Consider the following 22,062-nt stretch of genomic DNA (forward strand, 5'->3'; position numbering starts at 1 on the left):
CACATGCACGTGGTCTATTGTCCCAGATTGAGCCTGTGCAGTCAGCGCAGGCTTATCAGAGAAGACACTTTATACCAAGACTGATTTTTGTTTAGAATGAACTTCCTGCAACAAAAATTCTATAAAAGCCCAAAGTGTTGTCCCTGATTAGCCTGTGCATACTGCAACATTTACCCACATGCATTGAGTTCCGTTCTCCCGTAGTCTGTGCATCCTGCAACATTACGCACAATGTCATTGAGTTTCGTTCTGTCTCTCCATAAGCCTGTGCATACTGCAACATTTACGCACATGCTTGAGTTCCGTACTCCCATTAGCCTATGCATACTGCAACATTTACGCACATGCATTGAGTTCAGTTCTCCCATTAGCCGGTGCATACTGCAACAATTACGCACATGCATTGAGTTCCGGTTCTCCCATAAGCCTATGCTACTGCAACATTTACGTACGCATGCATTGAGTTCCGTTCTCCCATAAGCCTATGCATACTGCAAACATTTACGCACATGCATTGGAGTTCCGTTTCCCCATTAGCCTATGCATACTCAACATTTACAAACACATGCATTGAGTTCCTGTTCTCCCCATTAGCCTGTGCATACTGCAACATTTAGGCACATGCATTGAGTTTCCGTTCTCCCTTAGCCTGTGCATACTCCAACATTTACGCGCATGCATTGCATGATTTCTGTTCTCCCATTGCCTGTGGCATACTGCAAATATTTACGCACATGCATTGAGTTCCTTCTCACCATAGCCATAGTGCATACTGCAACATTTACGCACATGCATTGAGTTCCGTTCTCCCCATTAGCCTGTGCTACTGCAACATTTACGCACATGCTTGAGTTTCCGTTCTCCCATTAGCCTGTGCATACTCACATTTACGCACATGCATTGAGTTCCGTTCTCCTAGATGGCGGCTTAAACGTACCTGTGGATATTGTAGTCAAGGGCAGATATGGCCACCTGGGGGAGGTAAGCAGATATGTGGCAAGACGACTGATCATCCTGTTCCTCTCGCTTCCACACCTGAAGCAATTCCACATGGTTACCATAGTAACATAGTTGTTATTCAGAAATGTTAACAGCATGCAACCTCTTATTACATGGGATACCTCAATGACAATATTTTAAGTGAAGAAGTAACCATCTAGACAGCTTGGAAGCACACAAACAGAGCAGAGGCGCTGGAGCTGGGGCGGCAGGGGTGGCGGCATTCGCCAAAATATTTTCGGCAAAAATTAAATTTTGCAAAGACCTTTTTTCATTTTTTTTTTCATTTTAATACCCGTATATTTGAAAATATCTTTACCACGATGCAATGTAATCAAGCTTTCGCGGTTATGACACGTGTATTGTTGATTGTCATCACCTGCCTGCGGTAATGTACGTGTCATTTTTGTTGTTAATTGATCAGTCTCTTTTATAAGTTAATCGCTTAACGCCAAGTCGCAAATGAATTTGCCCAGTATAAGGAAACACGGATGTTTACATTTAGAAAATTGTAAGTGAGATGACCTTGTGGTACGTATATGGTTGCCGGCCAGTGTTCAGTATTCAATGTAAAAATGACCTTGTGGTACCTGGTTGGTTGCCGGTCAGTGTGAAAATCAACTATATAGACAAATTACCATAAATGATTGCGATAGCGTTCACATTTGATTGTCCTGTGATATTATAGTTGTATGTTTCTTGCGATATGGTAATATTGTTACTGTACATACATGTATAAAAATGCATTAAATAAAACTTATACTAGCATCTTAATGTGACTTGAAGCATATGTTTAATCAGTATTGAGGCTACATGATCCCTATTGTTGTGTCGCCTGGTACAAAGTACAAACTGCGACATATAGAGATCACTTTTCCATCGTCTGTCTGTCTGTCACAAATTTTGTTATTCAGAATATGCCTGCAGTAGACGTGTATAGGTCAGGTATCAGGCATGAAAACATACCAGAATGCGCCATTTGATGCTAAAATTGAAAAAAACAACGAGAGGGGATACACCCTCCCATACCCACCCCCTCCATCTCCCCAATGTCAATTTGCTTCCGATGCCACATCACAGAGTGTCAAGCATAATTTTTTTTATAATAAAGCAAGCTCCAAAAAATGCCTCCACAGTATTTTACCAGGCTTCCTTAGTTTATTATTTTATAAAAAGCAGTGCAAATGTTAATTATACCATACCTTGCACATGTTTGAGACGTAACACTAGAGTGTCAATTGTTGCTAGGGCAACCTCCATACTTGGTCGAATCATTCTCCACAGTGAAGAGTTCTCCATTGCCTCTAGGGTCATTTGTATAGGGAGCATAATCCTGGCAAGTGAACAATTTACATAAAATAATACAATGAAAAACAAAATGTGGAAAAAAGTTTGCCAACATTTCCACAATACTTGTGAACTTACAGTCTTGTTTATCATCATATCAGAGCCCATCTCTGGGAAAAGAGGGCTAAATGCATGTGCATAAAGTATCATCCCAGAATAGTCTGTCTACTCTGCATAGGCTAATCAGGGACAACACTCTGCACATTATGGAATTTTCCATTTGCAGTTTCTTCTACACGAAAATCCAGGCTAGGCAGAAAGTGTCCCAGTTTAGTCTTTGCTGGCAGCACAAGCTATAATGGGAAGATGCTTAAAGCACATGCATTAAGTCTGTTTTTCCCAGAGACTTGCTTGAATTCATGCTTCACAAACTTAATTTCATCATTGTGGTAGTTAAATTGGGTACATGTACTAAGGATCTGTTTTCGTGTAAAGGATATTTTAATTGCGCATGACTTTAACCCATTTATGTCTAGTGGACTCTCCCATCCTTCTAAATTGGATCAATTTATTTCTAAAATTAGGGATGTCTAGTATATTTATTTCTTTATTTAGAATATTACTTACTGAAATTCCTTTAAGTAAACAGCGCAGACCCAGATGAGAAGCCCCATCATGCGGCGTCTCATCTGGGTCTACGCTGTTTGCAATGTCCTTTTTTTAGGATGCTAGGCATGAATGGGTTAAAATATTCATGTATACAGAACAAAATCAGTGCTTACATACAAAACAAGAGATTGCCAAGCAATATTGTTGCCTACCGGTGAAACTCCACCATTGTCAGATAATTTAAAAAAAAAATATATTTGTTGCCATAGCAACCAGAATTTTTGACGTAGAAACAAAATGAAATGATGTGCATAATCTCCATATTGCCATATATCCATGTTTGAAGTTTCATGAAAAAAATATGAAGAACTTTTTAAGTTATCGCAGGACCAGAAAAGTGTGACAGACTGACAGACAGACTGACAGACAGAGCGCAAAACCAAAAGTCCCCTCCGGTTCACCGATAGGGGTCAATAAGCTGAACTTTAGATGTCATTTCTTTTACAGTGAATTTTTTATAATTTTTGATACTTTTGTGAGCATGTTGAGCCATTTTTAAATATGATGTACTCATGATCAGAACTATTGCGAACTTCAACAATCATTCTTTCTTTTGTAGACATGCTTTGTTCCTTTGACTTGATTTGTCTTTAAACAAGTCATCAAGTATAGGATCAGACTTGTTACATAATTTTTTCTCTAAATTAAAATCTGCTAGTCATACCTGTTGTGATAACATAGCCCTGCTCCACTTTAGACCAAGTCCACTGCAAGTCTGAAGAAGTCACCAACACATCTTTCATCGTACCAGCTGTTTGGAAAATATCCATCCATTCCGCCATTGTGGACCAAGATGATGATGACATCATGTCAGTCACCATGTTGGAGGCTCGTTCATACATGGCTTTCATGGAGCCATTTTGCATCTCAAGAGGAATGCTACCAGCCATTATGCTGTCCATTTGCACCATGTAGGCAGTCATCTTAAACAAATTTGCACACCATTATTTAATCAATTTGCTTGGTAGCATTGATATATTCTTTAAATTGTAACGTCAAGAAATATGTTGATATGTACATCATAAATTATGTTTATAGAGCTCTAGTTAGACTACATGCTGTTCTACTACTCATTGCTGTTTTTAATGTAAGGGGATCAATAATATTTAAAAAAAAAACACTTATAATTTTAAGGCAATATAAGATATTTTCATGGTGATGCTGATGGTGATGAAACATTTGATAATCAGAAGGTTTTCAAATACTTCATTTACATCAATAAATCTAAGGTCTGTTTTATTTGTTTGGATTTTGTTAGTCAAAAGATTTCATATTTTTTAAATGTTCTCATGTACCTTCTCTTCAAGCTGCACCATACGACCATCATATAAAACCACATTCACTGCCTGTGTGGCAGCTGGATTACAAATGGCCCGCCATGTCTGCAGGGGGAGGCAACTGTGCCCTCCAGGGACTGAATACAAACATCCTGCATAGTTGTCTGTCCTTTGAGGACACTCTGAAAACATGGAAGAACAGTTATTTTTGAACAAAATGCGGAGGGGGGCAGATAAAGATCTGTTTTATGTGCATGCATTTGCCTCAGGTAACACATTGATTTTAGATTAAAATCACCATCTAGAACATCAGCCAATATATAACAGCAGGTTAATATCCAGGACATCCAGTACATCCATCCATGTATGAAATCTAAAATGCAAAAACCACCTACAAATATTTGCATAAATGTTTGAAATAGGCATGTGATCATTACTTTAAATGCTCTATTTATATCAAATTACAACTGCGTGTAGATGGTATATTTGAATTGAAGACAAATCAAATAGCGACAAGTAAAAGTGTTGACATTTAGGTATACGATGACTACTTGTCAATCCTTTATCTGCTTTCAAATTTCTACTGTACTTTGGTAGTATTGTGTTTGAATTGAATATTAAATCAAATTGCACTAGGGTCAGTAACAATATCTAATGTTGGCTAACTTGATGAAAAAAATAACATTCAATATTTATTTAACCTATATTTGCACTACACTTTCAAAATCTGATAACCAAAAAGAAAATTATAAAATTCATAATATAATTAAACTTAGTGTTGAGTGGGCTAAACTATTCAATGAACATAGCATTTACATAAATTTAGGATCTGGCACGAGTTGTCATATCATACCATATTTTATTAAACGAGTTCAGGAATTTTGTTAGTAAGCGAGCCTTTGGCGAGTTTACTAACGAATTTCCAGGACGAGTTTAATAAAATATGGTATGATATGACAACGAGTGTCAGGTCTTTTTTATCACATGCTTTTAAATGAGCAAATTAAACAAGACTATTGACAAGCAATATAAGTCCCCTACTGGCTCCACCATTGTCAGAATTCCACCATTTTCAGATTATTTTTTTATTTGTTGCCATAGCAGCCAGAATTGTTGACGTAGGAACAAAACGAAATGACGTGCATAATGTCCATATTGCCATCTATCCATGTTTCAAGTTTCATGAAAAATATTAAGAACTTAAAAAGTTATCGCAGGATCCAGAACACCACCATTTTCAGCAGTATTTCTAGTCTATTTGTTGCCATAGCAACCAGAATTTTTGACGTAGGAATGAAATGAAATGATGTGCATAATGTCCATATTGACATCTATCCATGTTCCAAGTTTCATGAAAAAATATTAAGAACTTATAAAGTTATCGCAGTATTCAGAAAAGTGTGACGGACAGACTGACAGATGGAGCACAAACCATAAGTCCCCTCCGGTGAAACCGGTAGGGGACTAATAAATATTTACGCAAACATAATGATAAAATCCCGAATGTTATTTACATTTCGTGACGTCATTTGACGTTGCAACGTCATTTCAGCAAAATAACAAATTGCGATTGGTCAATGAACGAAAACTAAGCCAATGAAAACGCTTAAAAATGTTGTATTACACATGTGTAATATAAAAAAATATGTAATGGTTGTATTACATGCGAAACAGGGTATAGCATGTGATAATACTAACTTTTTATATTGCCATACAATTGATAAATCAAGTACTTAACTTATTTCTCTGATATTCTGGGTCATCTTTTGTACATTTCAATTTATAACAATTAATACATACACACTTATTAAAATTCTTTCAATAACTGCTGTGTTAGGGCTCCAAGGCCTACATCTACAACAAAGTTGACTTCATTTGATCTTTTAGCCATAACACTCAATATTGTTTGCTTCCCCTAACCTGACCTGTTTCTTTCATTTTTTTTGTGCAAACCCGAAGCATTTTTTTTGTACTCCAGGCTAAATTTTGATAATTTTTGTTGATATACTTGATAATTAACAAAGTATATCTGCTGAATGAACTCTAACATATCAAGAAAGGTATTGAAAATTAATATTTAAGATTTCTGTCATTCCTTTTTGTGAAAGAAGGAAGGAAGTGGGAAATTAATTGATTATAGTAAAAAAAGGTTAACAAAAAAGACAAGATTGGCCAACATACCTACGCCACTATTTTTAGATGTCAGTGGAAACACACAATTTATTTGTTTGCCTAAGTCCCAAGATTCCCTATTCATGCATTGTTGGGGAATCATACTCACATATACAGTATCCATAGCCACCATGTTAGAGAGGAAGGTATATGTGACCGTGGTATCCATTGCTGCCAGTTTGTTTAGAGCAGTTGCAACCTCTGGACGACTGGAGACACTAGCCTTCAGGTCCAATGTCAGTTCTGTAAGCAGTATGTTACAAATTTATTTCATCTTATATGTAAAAGGATAACATTTGAAGCATTTAGATGCAGCATGTGTTAAAGAGATATCAAGAGTCTGTGAAACTTCACTCATTTTTAACAAGAAAAATGCAGAATTTTGCAACAAGTTCAACCATGTCTTCATTGATTAACAAATATATACTTGATCAGGACACATACTCTCGTAAAAGGCTGAGCTGTCATCCACCATGTCCATGAGCATGCTTCCAAGGGCCATAACCATGTCTGTCATGTTATCTCCCATGGCCTCCCGTAGTGTTTGCTCCAGATTGGTCATGCCGTCTGCTAGTGACCTGGGAAACAAATGAACCGCACTCTGAGAAAACTGGGCTTAATGCATATGCATCAAGTGTTGTCCCAGATTAGCCTGTGCAGTCTGCATGGGCTTATCAATTATGACACTTTCTGCTTTTATGGTATTTTTCACTTAAAGGAAGTCTCTTCTTAGCAAAAGTCCAGTTTAGACGGAAAGTCTTGTCTCTGATTAGCCAAACTTCACAGGCAAATGAGGTACAACACTTTCCACTTGTAAGGTATTTTTCATTTAAAGGAAGTCTCTTTTAGTAAAAAGTCAGTTTAGGCAGAGTGAGTGTCATCCCTAATTAGCCTGTGCATTAAACCCTGTTTTCACAGAGTGAGACTCAAATCAAAGTTTTGTTCCAAACTTGGACTCGGCTGCTACAAGCTGTAAGTATCATATGAGTGTATTTTTTATTTGTCTATTGATCTGAGTGGATTATCCAAGCCAAATTTTCATTAAATTTCAATCACAGTAACAGTTCTGTGTTGAATTACCGGTAACAACAAAAAATATTTTTTGCGAAATGTCGGCTGAAATAAGTGTTTAAAAAGGACACAATTGGCTTGGTCACATCTGGTGTGTCTATTCAAACATAACAACATCTGTGCCATTTATAACATTGAAGATGACATAGATATTCAAACAAAAGATAAAACATTCAGTGCTTCATAATGTGATTCATTGAACCATATCAGTTGGAATGAATATGTGGTCAATCCCAATCCATATGCATCTGCAAGTAGATAAACTCAACTACATTCGAATGGCAAATGCGTTCAGCTAAAGGGCTCATTGAAATGTTCAACATAATTTATTCTGAAATTATTAAAATAGAATGAAACACTAAAAACAACATATATAATTATAGAATAATGTATTTTTTAAAGATTAAATCATGAGTTATTGCTTTGAAATGTGTCTGTGCAAAATATGGTATCAAGATGATTCATAATTGCCAATTCAGCATTTTCTCTGATCATAACTTATTATTACTGCTACATGTACCAGTACATCAAGAAAACATATTGCTAACATTTTATTAAAAAATATTATTTAAACATGTTTCTTACAAAGTCTCAGATCATGTCAATTTACAGCCATCTTTACAAACTCCAAATAATTCTGACTCAGGGGCAAAATCAACTCTATGGCCAAGTTTAATTATTTAAGTTAATTTCTACTTATTTGTAACATAAAATGTGTCAAAAGGCAGCGCTTTGAAACAAATTGACCTAGAACCAGTCCTTGGTATCTTTTTAAAAAGATTATTCAAACACCAATCCTAGTTTATGCTCTGATCTAACAATTGTAATCTGTCTAAAACAACTTTCAATAAACAAATCAACCTTTATTGCTAAAATAAACTCTATAATAGAAATATGCACTTGTACTAATGTTCATTCTTTACAACAAATCGACTGTTTATTTTCATGACCTGTGTGCTAGAGCCTTTGGGAAAATTAACCCTGATGAAAATATGATTGTCATAAGCTGTGAACAATAAAGACAACAAACATCTCTTAAAATTTGAAGAAAAAAGGCGCAAAAACACAGGCCCGTACCCAGGCCATGGGCCCAGGGGCCCGGGCCCCCCCAGCTGGCTGTCGAACTATGATTTTTTTAGTAATCGGCCCACTGCAATTTTTTCTCTCGTGCAAGGGCCCACAGTACACTTTCCCTCAAAACAAAAGAGCAGCTATGTTTTATTGTCCCTGATAAACAAGGGGATTAACGCTCGCCAATCGAGATAAGCCTCCAGGCAATGTTTTTTAATCGTAGGCTTTTTCCGCTCCATTTTGGGAAAACGCCACACTGGAATTTTGGGAATTTCGCGTCGTGAAAACCCCATTTTGGGAAAAAAATTAATCGCAAAATTGGCTCAATTGGGCAAAAATTATCGCATGTAAATTATTTAAAACAGTGTTTCTTATATTTCAAAGAAGCCGTTAACTGGTAAATAACGACTATTTTGATAACTTATTATTAAAATTTTACAAAATATTATGAACATGTGTGATTAGTGCAGGTTTTTTAATCTGAATTTGGGGAAAAGGCTTGGCCTTTTTGAGGTAAAAAAATCGCGGGAAGCGCCGGATTTTGAGGAAAAAAAAGTTAAGTCTTAAATAATCATTAACATATTTTACAGTTCTTAAAACAAATTCAAGGCAACAGATAATTTAATTATGCAATACTTTCTATTTTCTACACCAGATCAGGTCAACTTATATATTTAAAGGGTAAAAAAAAAAAAAAAAAAAAAAAAAATGTTTTTTTTTTGTTTTTTTTTGAATTGGGAATTTTTTTTTCAATTGGGAAAAAAACAACCAGATTTGCATTGGGAATGGGGCCGAATTTCGGACCCGTGGCATAGGGCGGAAAAAGCCTGAATCGCCTTGTACACACATCCCCGATCAGTCCCCCATTGTGATCATGAATGCTTCATCTATCGATGGTTGATGTCATGTATTTTGATACGTGCAGCGAATGGAAGCAAATGCTACAGGAGTTCGTAGACTATGGTCTGATAATTGCCGACTTAAGTTTTTTTCCTTCTTTGAGAAGGGCCCTAGACGTATTTTTCCCTTCTTAAAGTTTGATTATTTTTTTTGAAACCTTTTATTGGGAATTTTTATTTAGGTCCCAATATATACTTTTTGCATTGAGAATAGTGCCCTGAATTTGAACCGGAACAAAAACACTGACAAAGGTATTAAAACTGAGTATATATAATTTTTGAAAGGAAATCACTAAAAAAGACTACGATGAGATAGTTAACATGCTTGATTAAAAGAAAAACAGATTCATAAATTTGCCGAGCAACAGATAAGAATTTTGCAGAATTCAGTATTTAAAATAATTGAGTACCCAGAATTGAGTAATATCAACCTATTATTGGCTCATTGGTAAAAAAATGAAAATTGAAACAACAAATCGATCTCATTATATAAGTTAACCTGATCCAGTGTAGAAAAATATTGTATAATTAAATTATCTCTTTCCTTGAATTTGTTTGAAAACAGTAAAATATGTTAAATTGATTCTTTAAGACTTTCATTATATCCCCCCAAAATTAGGGGTTTCGCGCATTTTTTTCCTAAAAAATGGCAAGGTCTTTCCCAAAAATCAGATTTAAAAAAACCTGTGACGTTATTGATTTGTGAAAAAAATGGTGGAAGCAATACGAGAGTTTATGTGGATAATAGTCAGTTTAAACCTGTAAGTTTCGGAAATCTAAAGCTTTTGATATTGTTGTGAATTCGCACCAATGTTTAAAGCTTAAGACTTCCGAAATGTGCTGATTTACTTGTTATATTCCATTTATTCATATCACAAAATACGTTTTTTATAAGCATTAAAATTCACCATGCAAAGTGCCAAATTAAAAAAAGTATATATATAGGGAGGGGGGACCCCTCCCAAACCCTCCCTGGTTGGGCCCCCCCAGTAAAAAAATCCTGGGTACGGCCCTGAAGCATTGTATGAAACAAAACAATAATATTTGGAAACAAGAAGTCCTGTAGAGAATTGATATGGGCCAAACTTTAAATTTCAGTATTATAAGTATCCCTTTTTTATAAACAATTTCATGAATAACAGTTTTTATAATATTCATACGATGATGGTAAATAATATGCTATTTTACTAACAACAACAAACAACAATCTTCATATAAAACTCACTTGGCAACAGCATCAGGATCCATTTCTGTGGAATTCTGTGACAGACCCTCCATAACGGCCTTAAATGTGGCAAAATACTGACTGGCTATCTCATTCACTATGTTTGAAACCATCTCTGGTGCTTCAATCAAATTCATCAGGTTGGGCACGTTCTTCATGAAAAGGTCCAGGACAGTTGTCCATTCTGAACCATTAACAAGCTCTTCCATCATCTGGATGTGTTCTGTGCTGAATATATCCTGGAGGAGTGGCATGTTGATGGAGTCTGTGAGGTTGCTAAGGAGTTTGCTGCTGTTTAGCAGGGCTGGGATCAAGTCTTTTAACACATCTAGAGGGTTGCTATCTTGGATACCATCTGCAAAATACAAAAAAAAATGTGAAAACAGAATGCAAAAGTATAAGACCCCTGATGCATTTCCTATTTGAATAATGAGTAAAAGATATATATTATCCCTTTCCCACTCATGAGCAAAGTGAAAATGGCTATGTGCAAACAGCATAAAACCAGAACAGCCTATGTGTAACTCACAGTCTGATCAGGTTTTATGCTGTTTGCTGCTCATCAGAATCTAAGGGTTGCCAATGAAACCTTTAAAACTTGAACCTAGTAAGAAAGGTCTTTAATAACATATAAGGGACAACAAAGACGTCAAAATACATATCTTAGCTGTAAATGGATAATTATACACATTCAGTTTGCCACCTTACTAGTTCAAGAGCCTATCTTAATCCTATGGTGGTACATAATACATTTAAGGCCAAATAGGCTGTGCACTTTTTACATAATTGTTTGCAGAAATGCAGAAATGTATTTGAAATGTATTTGAGTCAAATATAGGTTTACCTGTATTGAGAATATCTGTTAATCCTTTCATTAACTTCTGGAGTTCTGCTGCCATGGTTTTGTCGGGTAGAATGAGATCCAGAAGGGGGGGACACAACATCAATCATCTTTCGGACACTTTAAGAAAAGAGGCACACGTTTTTAATCTACAATAAAGTTGAACTTACTGATAAATAGATTTATTTAAAGCAAAGTGAAGAATTATTCAAATTTATCAGCAAATTAAAGTATAATTCTGTAATTTTACTGAAACTAAGACGGCCTTAGTTGTTATGCTATTGACAGGGCCGACAAATTTTGTTTTAAATCCACACTAAATGTAAATTTCTTAACTCAATTACTGCACTACATATCAATGAGGAAATAGTACAGGCTTAAAAGGTTCTAAAAATTAATAATATGAAAAGAACAATCAAAAGCATAAAAGCAAATTTTCTTTGCTTTTGGGGTAATACTGTGAATTATTTTTCACACAAATGTGATAACTTTTACTTATTGTCATTAATCCTAGCACCCGTGAACATATTTATTTTCTCACTACACTAAGAACTGTAATCCTCTTTATTACATGGAAAGAAAACGTTTATTTTTTTATTTTTTTTAATGAACTATTTTATTAGCCTGATGTTCATGATTGCTATTAGCATAATGACTCACTAGAGCTTATTCTTATATTTAATTTTGGCTCAAGTTCAACCTAGATTTCCAGCACAGTATTCTTTCATCAACATATATTTCAATCGATTTTATAATCAATTGCATTTATGTTAGGGTCAGTGTTGGATGCATGACAGCACAACTATTACTAGATTTACATCAATTTTAGTGTCAGAGTTGGATATGGTGCTATACCAACAACAATATAGGGAATAACACTTATGCACATATTTTATCAGTTAATAACATCACAACAGTGAAAATAAAAATAAAAATAAATAAATGTGCTGACTAACTTTCACTATTAAAAATAATTGCGTCCCTAGTAATGATGAACACTAAACTTTGTTATTTAACAAGAGCTGTCAGAGGACAGCGCGCTCGCCTATTCGAGTGCTTGACAGTATAACGTAAGCCATCATGGGGAAATTGTTCATATTCAATAATTTATTAGACGATCTTTCAAAAATAAAAAAGGAAAAAAATAAAAAAAAATTTTGGAGGGGGGGTTGAGAGGGGGTAAAATGTGGGGTGTGGTCATTTATTAGACGATCTTTCAAAAATGAAAGAAGGCAAAAAAAAATTTTTTTGGGGGGGTAGGGGGGGAGGAGGGGGGGGGGGGGGGGGGTGAGAGGGGGGGTATAATATGGGTCGGGGTAATTAATTAGATGATGTTAAAAAAAAAAGGGGTGGGGGGAGGTTGGGGGGGGTGAGAGGGGGGTATAATGTGGGGTGGGGTAATTTATAAGATGATGTTAAAAAAAAATGGGGAAAAAATGGGGGGGGAGGTTGGGGGGGGTAGGGGGGGTGAGAGGGGTATAATGTGGGGCGTTGTATGGTGTTGTATTTTATAAGATGAAGTTTAACACACAAAAATTTTTTTTTTTGGGGGGGGGACCCGGGAGGTTGGGGGGGATTCTGGGTAGGGGCATGGGGTATTGTTTAGGTGGAATACATTGTGGTATTCAGGTAAGTGTTGTTTTGTCAAAGTAATAATAAAATGTGATCATAAATAAAGAAGTTATGGCAATTTAAGCAAAATGTACAATTATCTAAGTGTAAAAGGGGCCATAATTATGTCAAAATGATTGATACAGTGGTCTGCTCTTGTTTATAGGTTGGGGTCATGTTGGTAAACAAGTATGCAAAATATAAAAGCAATATGTCAAAGGATATAGGAAATATTTGGGGTAGTACGCAAAGTTTAACATAGATTTATCAATAATATGCATATTCTAAGTATAAAAGGGGCAATAATTCTGTCAAAATGCTTGATACAGTTGTATGCTCTTGTTTATAGGTTGGGGTCATGATGGTAAACAAGTATGCAAAATATGAAAGCAATATGTCAAGGCACAATGAAAATTTTGGGGTAGTACGCAAACTTAAACATTTGCTGCATATTCTAAGTGGAAAAGGGGCCATAATTATAACAAAATGCTTGATAGAGTTGTCTGGTCTTGTTTATAGGTTGGGGTCATGTTGGTAAATAAGTATGCAAAATATAAAAGCAATATGTCAAAGGATATAGGAAATATTTGGGGTAGTACGCAAAGTTTAACATAGATTTATCAATAATATGCATATTCTAAGTATAAAAGGGGCAATAATTCTGTCAAAATGCTTGATACAGTTGTATGCTCTTGTTTATAGGTTGGGGTAATGATGCTAAACAAGTATGCAAAATATGAAAGCAATATATCAAGGGACATTGAAAATATTTGGGGTAGTACACAAACTTTAACATTTGGTGCATATTCTAAGTGGAAAAGGGGCCATAATTATGACAAAATGCTTGATAGAGTTGTCTGCTCTTGTTTAAAGGTTGGGGTCATGTTGGTAAACAAGTATGCAAAATATGAAAGCAATATGTCAAGGGACAATCAAAATAATTGGGGTAGTACGAAAACTTAAACATTTGCAAGATAACGGCACGGAACGGAACGCCGACGCCCGGTTGAGTAGGATAGCTCCACTATATATATTTCATATAAAATAGTTGAGCTAAAAAAAACTCATTGATCACCTTTCTAGCTCATTTCCTTGGATGTTCATTAGTAAAGGCAGTAGTTTGGACACGGAATGCAATGCAAGGGGCAACGCACTGAGGTCCGGTATGGCCTGTGATTGCATGAACATGCTTAGAATGCTCGAATCATCTAAGAAACGCTCCACTAAGTTTGCGATGTCACCAAGCAGCATGGCTACATCAAGTGATCCCGTCGCCTTCATAAGATCTTGACCCTGAAACAATTTATAGACAGAATAATTCAGTACATGATTTAATTCTTTGTGCAGGTCATTTTCAACAGTGTTTACTATAATGCATAGTTCAGGTAAAGATTCACAGAATATGTTCCCTTTTTTCCTTTCTGCTTCCCCTCTAAACCGGGCCAATTTGTTTTTCTTCAAAATCTGTTGATATTTATTTTTTGGGGCCAAAGTTTACATTGCAACGCAAGTGTTAGACTAAGAAATTATTTTGATGTGAACTTTAAAAGTATAAGAAAATGTTAATAGCCTGGTAAGGCTTTCAACCCTGCATGCATTTAGCGCCATCATGTACCTTTTGTGATCTTAGATCTTTAGTAAGGTATAAGTACAGCAAATGATCATTCAGTAATATGTGTATGTTTTTTATTGTAGGATTTATGTTTTTATTATTTGCAACAAAATGTCATGCTGTTGTCAATAACTTGGTTTATACAAATTATATAAAACGTATGAAAACAGTTCCCAGCATAAGGTTTTAAATTCATATTTATCTTTATTCCAGTTTATAGTTAACACTGAATGTCAAAACATCTAATTGTTAGTTTAGTTTAAACCTATTTATTTTAGCTCGATTGCATCAGAAGCCAAAGGCTTATATAAACGCTCTCGAGTCCGTTTCCTGGGCCTAGAACCAGTACTTGGTGTCTTTAGGGGAGATCTAAAGAACGCTCCCACGGTGGGGATCGAACCCGTGATCTAATTGTTAGGGATTGATAAATTCCAAAATTAAACCTTGTACTTCTTATAATAAAATGCTTTACTTCAAATAATGCCCAATGATTTCATGACTTAAAAATCAATACATTTTATCAGAATCCTAATCTTATCAATTCAAACAAGCGCATTCAATCATCAACGGTTATGAACATTCTCGTTAATTAATATTCATCTAATTTAAGACCTTGCTTGCGACCAAGAATTTTCATAGTTATAATACGGCACGCAGTTCAATAACAGAGACTCAAAGACTCACCAGTTTAATAACCTTGGCCACATCGAGCTGCCTCACAAGCTCGTTGGTAATGTTGGAGATGAGGGCATCATTTATACGACACAGCTGATCTGACAGAGAGTATTTGTTAACCTTCGGGCTGAGCAACAGGTACTTTGTAAGCTCTGCCGGATCGCACACCACCTTCTTCATGTCTAGACTGCCCAGCATTTCCATGATCTAGAAAAAGTTATATTATTGTAAAAATTAAAAAACAATATATGTTACATATACTGGACACAGTGGTATCTTAGTCTTATATACATACATCACATTGTTATTTAAGTAAAATATGACACATTTGTTGTTATGGTTAGGTCTGATCGACCAAAAATCGTAGATTATGCAATCCTATTTCCACCATGGAAATACTTGTTCATTTTGCTGATACTTTTATAGATCATTTCTCCATATTGTACTTGTCCACTTACAAGTTGACCTGAATAATTGACTTTTCCAGCAAAGGAATGCCATATACCTGCATGTATAATAACACAATTTTTATGTTTTTTAAAGCTAGCAAAAAACACACTGTCTCTGAAAATGACTTTGTATCATATTAGTAACGCTTACCGCCACTGGATTGAGAGTAGACTCCAGAAGATATTCTGCCATCTTGGGTGATAATATACCATACTTGTTGGCTATGATGTCGATCACCCTTGCTGGGTCTTTGAACATGTTCTTTAACTTCAGTGCTTCATCTAGGATATAATGTAGGTCATAAACAGCAAAGAACAGCGAAACAAAATATTTACAGTATGATTTTTTAAGCGTCTTTTTTTCTTTAAACATGTAGTTGAAATCTTAATTAACATGTTATATTTATTATCAGAATCAACATATTCTACTTTTTACGATTATGATATTAATAAATTTATCATAAAGATGTAAGATTTTTAAAAAAGTAATTATTTAATTGATCACATTATGGTGTATTCTGAATTGTTTTGTAATGCAATTTGTGAACAATTGTGTAGTAAAATGTATAGTTTTGAATATATTTTCCACGTTTGGATATTTTTTATCAATTGTTTGTTGTAGTGACAGATCTAGTCACTACTATATAAACTGGGTGCTCGCTGAATGTTTTAAGCTTTATCTTACCAATCTCATCTAAACTGGTTTCCTTGGAAAAGTTCTGCAATGCCTTCAGGACTTTGTTCATCTTTGGTAATGCTTTGAAAGCCTGAACAGTGGATTCCTTCTCCAAAATTGGTGTCACTCCACCTATTAGTTGCTGGAAACTGGAATCAATACACAAAATGCGAGAGTTAGTCAGAAAATAAGCGCTGTAATGAATATACAATTTTTCGATAATAACTTAAATAAGTCATTTGTTTAAAAATTGATTCCAATGTGCGTCCGCTTTACGACGTTATTATAATACGTTATAAATAAAGATTAAGTAAAAGAAGGTCAATAAAATTTAGCAATTTAGTTATTGCATCTATGAAATTCTTGTTTAGTCATGTCGACTAATTAACAAAGGGAGTTTACCTTCGATAATGTTTCACGGCTACACTGCATTAAGATTATTCGTTAGAGGAAACAATTATAGCATTCAAATGTATAAATAAATTTAGCAACAACATATTCGCCGTTCTATAATGACAAATCACATTACTTGGCCTGTGCCGTCTCTCTTTCTTCTTTCCAGGCCTGGTTTGAGCAGTTGTTCTGCAACTGGCATATTGACGTCTGCAGAAAGGGGATCATTCCCGCGCTCGGCAGTGCGCGTTCTTGGAACTGACCTGCAAACCAGATAAACGCAAATGTGTGAAGCTCCGTTGACGTAAATCATATTTGAGCATTTCAGTTCAGTTGCTCAGCATCAAACTTTACTTTTAAACTTGGTTTCATCCAACACCATTAAGTTTGTCATTGAGTTCAAAACACCCCTAACCCTTACGTTCTGTCGCCACCGGTTGGCCGACAATGATGTCAAACTGGAGATATTAATGTGTAAGAACAATTGCCTTGATTGATTTAAAAACTTGGTTATTCAGTATTCAATATAATTATGGAAACAACTTTACAAAGTCTCTAAGAACGAATTAAAATTTTGTAGTAAAATAAATAGAATCTACAATCAATTTCGCTAAATTAAGGTCTCATAATGGGGTACGTGGTAGAAATGATTAATTTTAAAATCATTATATAATGTAAAATTATTAGATTGCATTGTTTATACGACAAATAAGCTAAATTAAATCGTAGAGTATGCTTATAAATAAAAGTAATATGTATTACATTTTGGATACTTACATGTTTCCCTATGGTCAGGCGGGAACCCGAGCCGGAACAGCGCTAAAGCTACAAACATCAACACTGGCCATACGACTTCTAAAACCACGAAACTCTGCAATTAAAAAAGTATGACGTGTCTTTCAACATGAGCATGACCATAACAGTTCTGGTACCAAGAAACTCTAAAATAAGACAACACGTCTTATATTTTAGGGATACGAGATCGAAATGAGGAGCCGGTTTAGTAAATGTAAATTCATATTGATGCATACGTTTGTAGAAGCACATTGGCAAAATAAAATGAAATCAAACAGTACAATCTGTGACATTATCACTTATTGACGATATTTGTAATCAAAATAAATAGAGGATATTTGTTGGATTCGATGGAATATCGGTTTTATTTCACGAGTGATCATATAAAATAATATTTTCACGAGTGGCGCTGCCACGAGTGAAAATATGTATTTTTTATGATCACGAGTGAATTAAAATCAATATTCCATCGAATCCAACAAATTTTCTTTTTATTTTATGCTTTTTCACCGCAGATTTACATTATAAAAGAGTTTAACTGGATAATTTCGCTGGAATTATGACGTCCTTTCGTCGAAAAAATGACGTCATTTCACAGTAAAACATCGAAAAATATCGTTATTTTTCACTGTTATTTTTCACTGTTTTAAACAGTACCAGTTTTATTTCACTGATATTTCTCTTTAAACCACCGGAAAGCATAAAATAAAAAGCGTGGTTGAATGAGGTAGGAACTTTGAGTACATTCTACCGATCAATTCGGATTCTAATGCGATATTCGTGCGTTCAAACATAAGTGTGGATGTGTCAAACATCATGCTAACTGTTGAGATTTACACAAATTGACATATTTCCTTCATTTTTAAGCGTAATCGTGCTATGCTTCAAGTACATGCTTTCATCGACTTGCAAGCCTTTTCGATGATACCCACAAATACAAGGACTTTGTTATTTAAACACAGCATAACACCGCGTTTACAGTAACCCATATCGGGAAAACATAACCTATGTACAATATCATCAAAACATGATACGTACGCTCCAATGCTTAAAACTAGATTACCATTATATTCAGTAGTATCTATTACGCTTTAATAGCTATTTAATGCACTTTGCTGTTAAAGTTTAATCGACTTAGGACACCGACCCTTTGAAATAATGTTAAGAAAGTATATTATTTGGTACCCATCTTTAACACAATTCATATTAAAACAAAGCTGGTGTGCAAAAAAAATGTATATATATATATATATATATATATATACAAATCCAATGTTGTTAGGCACTCTTGAAACATGCGCGTTATGGGTTATCCGCATATTGTAAATTGGGTTTAAAGTAAATGGCTTTTAATCCTTCCTGTGTAACACGGAAATTTAACGTTTACTTATTTACCGCGTGTATAAATTGCAAGTAATTTGTGTAAATTGCATACAATACACATGAAATTTTACACGTTCCTGTGTCTGTGCTGATAGAAACGTTGACAGCCAAAACGTGTTTCTCTATTCGCTGGAATGAATGTCGTCTCCTTTATATAATATGTTTTGGGTATTCACAGAATTTAGGATTTTGAGGAATTTAGTTGACGACTTCACTTACAATTTTAAGGAACTTGACTAAAGATTACCCAATATACATGATATATCCTTACGTGACCAGAACCCACGACAGGCGAATGACAAGTCACGCCGATTCTTGCGAGCGCTTTTTTTATCATCTTCGTATAAACATCTTTATAACCAACACTATTGTACGGATATAATTCTTAATAAACTCGTATAATCACTGTTTATTACCGGATGTCGCTTCCTGATGACGTAATTCTTCCACACAAGGGACCAGAACTGTCCCCACGCACCCATGGCTGGGAAGACTCACTTCACGCCGGCAACTGGAAAGTAAAAAAATTAAAACGTTATAATTCGGAACAGTGTTTGATAATGTGTAATTTCTCGGATCTTCTTATCTGGGTTTTTTTCAAGCTAAATATTTATGACCGGAGAAAGAAGATGATTAAACAAACAATTAACTTAAAATATTTTATTTCTGAATGAGTCTGTATTCATGGAAATCAGATGTATTTTTTTTCCCTTGTTGTAACAAGTTAGTCTAGTTATGTTGTTGCTAAAATACGTTTTCCTGGACAAGATATATGTCAATTTGTGAGATTGACAATACAAAGGTAGCAATAACTGCGAATACGTATGAAAGTAACTGAAAACCGTACTTAAATGTGCCGTGAAAAAACGCTGTAGACATTACTTATACAAAAGGACATGTAAAAATAATGTCTTGCATAATGAAAACTTTCATCAAAACACGCGAATGTAAGTAAAATCTGCCCAAAACACAGTAATCGGAAGATCGTCTCTAAATTGCGAATGTCATAGTTATGAGCATAAGTAGTAAATTGCAATCCGGACAATTCAAATTTAATGCAATATAATAGTACGTGCAGCTCTACTTCATTGCTATCGCGGTATACTAATTCCTGGTGCACGATGCATACATACATTCCACACCATTCAAACGCATCATAATTTTAAACCCTCTATTATCAGCAACGTCATGTTATCGGCAGCGAGCAATAATCATGAACTGCCCGATTTTCTCGAGGTCAACTGACGTTACGCCTTTAGTTCATTCTATTTGTTGGATGATAGTTTAAAGCACGAGTCAGACAATAATTTAAACTTTAGCGATATCTAGAAAGTCATGCATTCAAGTTGCCGTTAAAAATGTTAGTCCATGGAACATAATGATCCTGATAAAGAGAAATTAAAGCCGTTGGGGAGGGCATTTCCCGTTGAGGAGCGATGTTTTCCAGACTGTACATGGTTAAGGGGATCGTTTCTTTTGCATACGAGTACGTGTTTCTGTTCAAGCACGGGACGAAGTGTTCCTGATACCAAGAATTAAGTGAACCAGGTGATTATCAAGATGGAAGCGATACAGGTAAGTATCGAAATGACCCAGGTCAATGTCGATGTGATCCAGTCAGAGGCGAAGTGCTGTAAGGGCGAAGGAGTTCAAAGAATTCTTGTAAAGTTTTCAGATATAGAAGCATTAAGTAAGCAAAAAAAGCGCTGTTTTTTTTGTCAAAATGCATTGATATTTCCACTGAATTAAGCTATATTTTATAAGAAAATCGGACTTAATTTAACCCAGTTATGCCTAGTGTCTACAAAAAAGGCCTTGGCAAACAGCGAAGACCCAGATGAGACGCCGCATGATGCGGCGTCTCATCAGGGTCTGCGCTGACTGCTTAAAGGAGTTTCTGTAAGAGATATTCTAAAAATATGTATAGAAATAAATATACTAGACATCCCCAATTTTGAAAATAAATTAATTCAATTTAGGAGGATGGGATAGTCTACAAGGCATAAATGGGTTAATACGATGGTTTTTCGCAATACGCATTCATGTGTCGCCAGTTTTTCAAAAGCATAATCAATCATTCGACCCGCGGCAAGTTTAGAATTCCGACACTTCGTGGCACCGCTTGAATAAATAATTGCCTGAATTCATAATACTTCACCCAAAACGGCATATTAAATATCAGTATTGCGAAATGGTTTGTATATGAAGAGGTTTAGTTACACTCTTTCATGTTATTATATTTTGTCCACGCACGAACATTTACTAACTATCTGTTAAACTAGAATTTGACTTAAAAAAAATAGGTTTGCCCTTATACAGTGTTAAATCAATAATGCTGTCAGCATGAATAAGTGTTTACCTTACAGTATTGAATTGCTATATGGGAAACTTGCCAAATGTTCCCCGTGTGCTATGTTAAGACGTTCATGGACAGTAAATTCTATAGAAGCTTCTTTGTCAAATTGATAAGTTTATACGTCTCTTTTAGTAAAACTGAAATATCACGAACACATTCATTTTATGTATTTAATTATGCACTGTATTATGTATACATAGCTTAATAGTTTTGTGGCAAAATGCATCGTTCATGTTGATATGCCCTAATCAAAGCTTTAAAAGCCAAAAAATGAGAATGTACTAGATACCGTGCCGTTTATTGCCGAGAACGACAAAACCATTGCCTTGGGCCATTAACAAACTATATAAAAATACCTTTATATAACCGTATATAATAGTATAAATGCTCTTTTAGCAAGTTTGCCTTATAGTTATCCCAGTTATTAAAACAAATTTTCTGAAGAAGTTTCATGTTGATATAAACAAAAAATGTGACTTCTGAAAAGTTTACAAAGTTTCACTTAAGCTATATATGGGAAACTGCCCCGTTCTCTTGCTTCCATCTTTAAAAAGACCGGAATATCGCCGAGATATCATCAAAACAATTGTTCTGAACTTTT

The 22,062-nt window shown here is 35.2% G+C and overlaps 2 protein-coding genes across 2 annotated transcripts; both read right to left on the reverse strand.

Annotated features, from left to right (window-relative positions):
- Nucleotides 1-2,233: 2,233 nt before the first annotated feature.
- Nucleotides 2,234-11,010, reverse strand: LOC127870083 (uncharacterized). Its single transcript, XM_052412743.1, has 6 exons — nucleotides 10,671-11,010; nucleotides 6,849-6,982; nucleotides 6,514-6,647; nucleotides 4,322-4,414; nucleotides 3,684-3,878; nucleotides 2,234-2,332 (listed from the first exon to the last, which is right to left on the reverse strand). Exons 1-6 carry the CDS (start codon nucleotides 10,922-10,924, stop codon nucleotides 2,234-2,236), a joined length of 909 nt encoding a protein of 302 aa, XP_052268703.1. The 5' UTR covers nucleotides 10,925-11,010.
- LOC127869014 (retinal-specific phospholipid-transporting ATPase ABCA4-like) lies at nucleotides 10,899-19,597 on the reverse strand. Its single transcript, XM_052411273.1, has 9 exons — nucleotides 19,522-19,597; nucleotides 17,705-17,798; nucleotides 17,064-17,190; nucleotides 16,544-16,683; nucleotides 16,010-16,140; nucleotides 15,419-15,616; nucleotides 14,198-14,415; nucleotides 11,515-11,631; nucleotides 10,899-11,025 (listed from the first exon to the last, which is right to left on the reverse strand). Exons 1-9 carry the CDS (start codon nucleotides 19,585-19,587, stop codon nucleotides 11,010-11,012), a joined length of 1,107 nt encoding a protein of 368 aa, XP_052267233.1. The 5' UTR covers nucleotides 19,588-19,597; the 3' UTR covers nucleotides 10,899-11,009.
- Between the last annotated feature and the right edge of the window lie 2,465 nt (nucleotides 19,598-22,062).

Source organism: Dreissena polymorpha, chromosome 2 (genome assembly GCF_020536995.1).
Source record: "Dreissena polymorpha isolate Duluth1 chromosome 2, UMN_Dpol_1.0, whole genome shotgun sequence".
Lineage (NCBI taxonomy): Eukaryota > Metazoa > Mollusca > Bivalvia > Myida > Dreissenidae > Dreissena > Dreissena polymorpha.

Bases quoted from the DNA above. Each gene is read 5' to 3' on its own strand.
- LOC127870083 (XM_052412743.1), bottom strand. From the start codon at position 10,924: ATGCCACTCCTCCAGGATATATTCAGCACAGAACACATCCAGATGATG. The intron at 4,415-6,513 runs GTGAGTATGATT...CCATGTTTTCAG, and splicing joins TGGCTATGGATACTGTATAT to AGTGTCCTCAAAGGACAGAC. The intron at 3,879-4,321 runs GTAATCCAGCTG...AATTTGTTTAAG, and splicing joins GCAGACATGGCGGGCCATTT to ATGACTGCCTACATGGTGCA.
- LOC127869014 (XM_052411273.1), bottom strand. From the start codon at position 19,587: ATGGGTGCGTGGGGACAGTTCTGGTCCCTTGTGTGGAAGAATTACGTC. The intron at 17,799-19,521 runs GTAATAAACAGT...TTTTAATTGCAG, and splicing joins TCATCAGGAAGCGACATCCG to AGTTTCGTGGTTTTAGAAGT. The intron at 16,141-16,543 runs GTAAGATAAAGC...ATTATATCCTAG, and splicing joins AACCAGTTTAGATGAGATTG to ATGAAGCACTGAAGTTAAAG.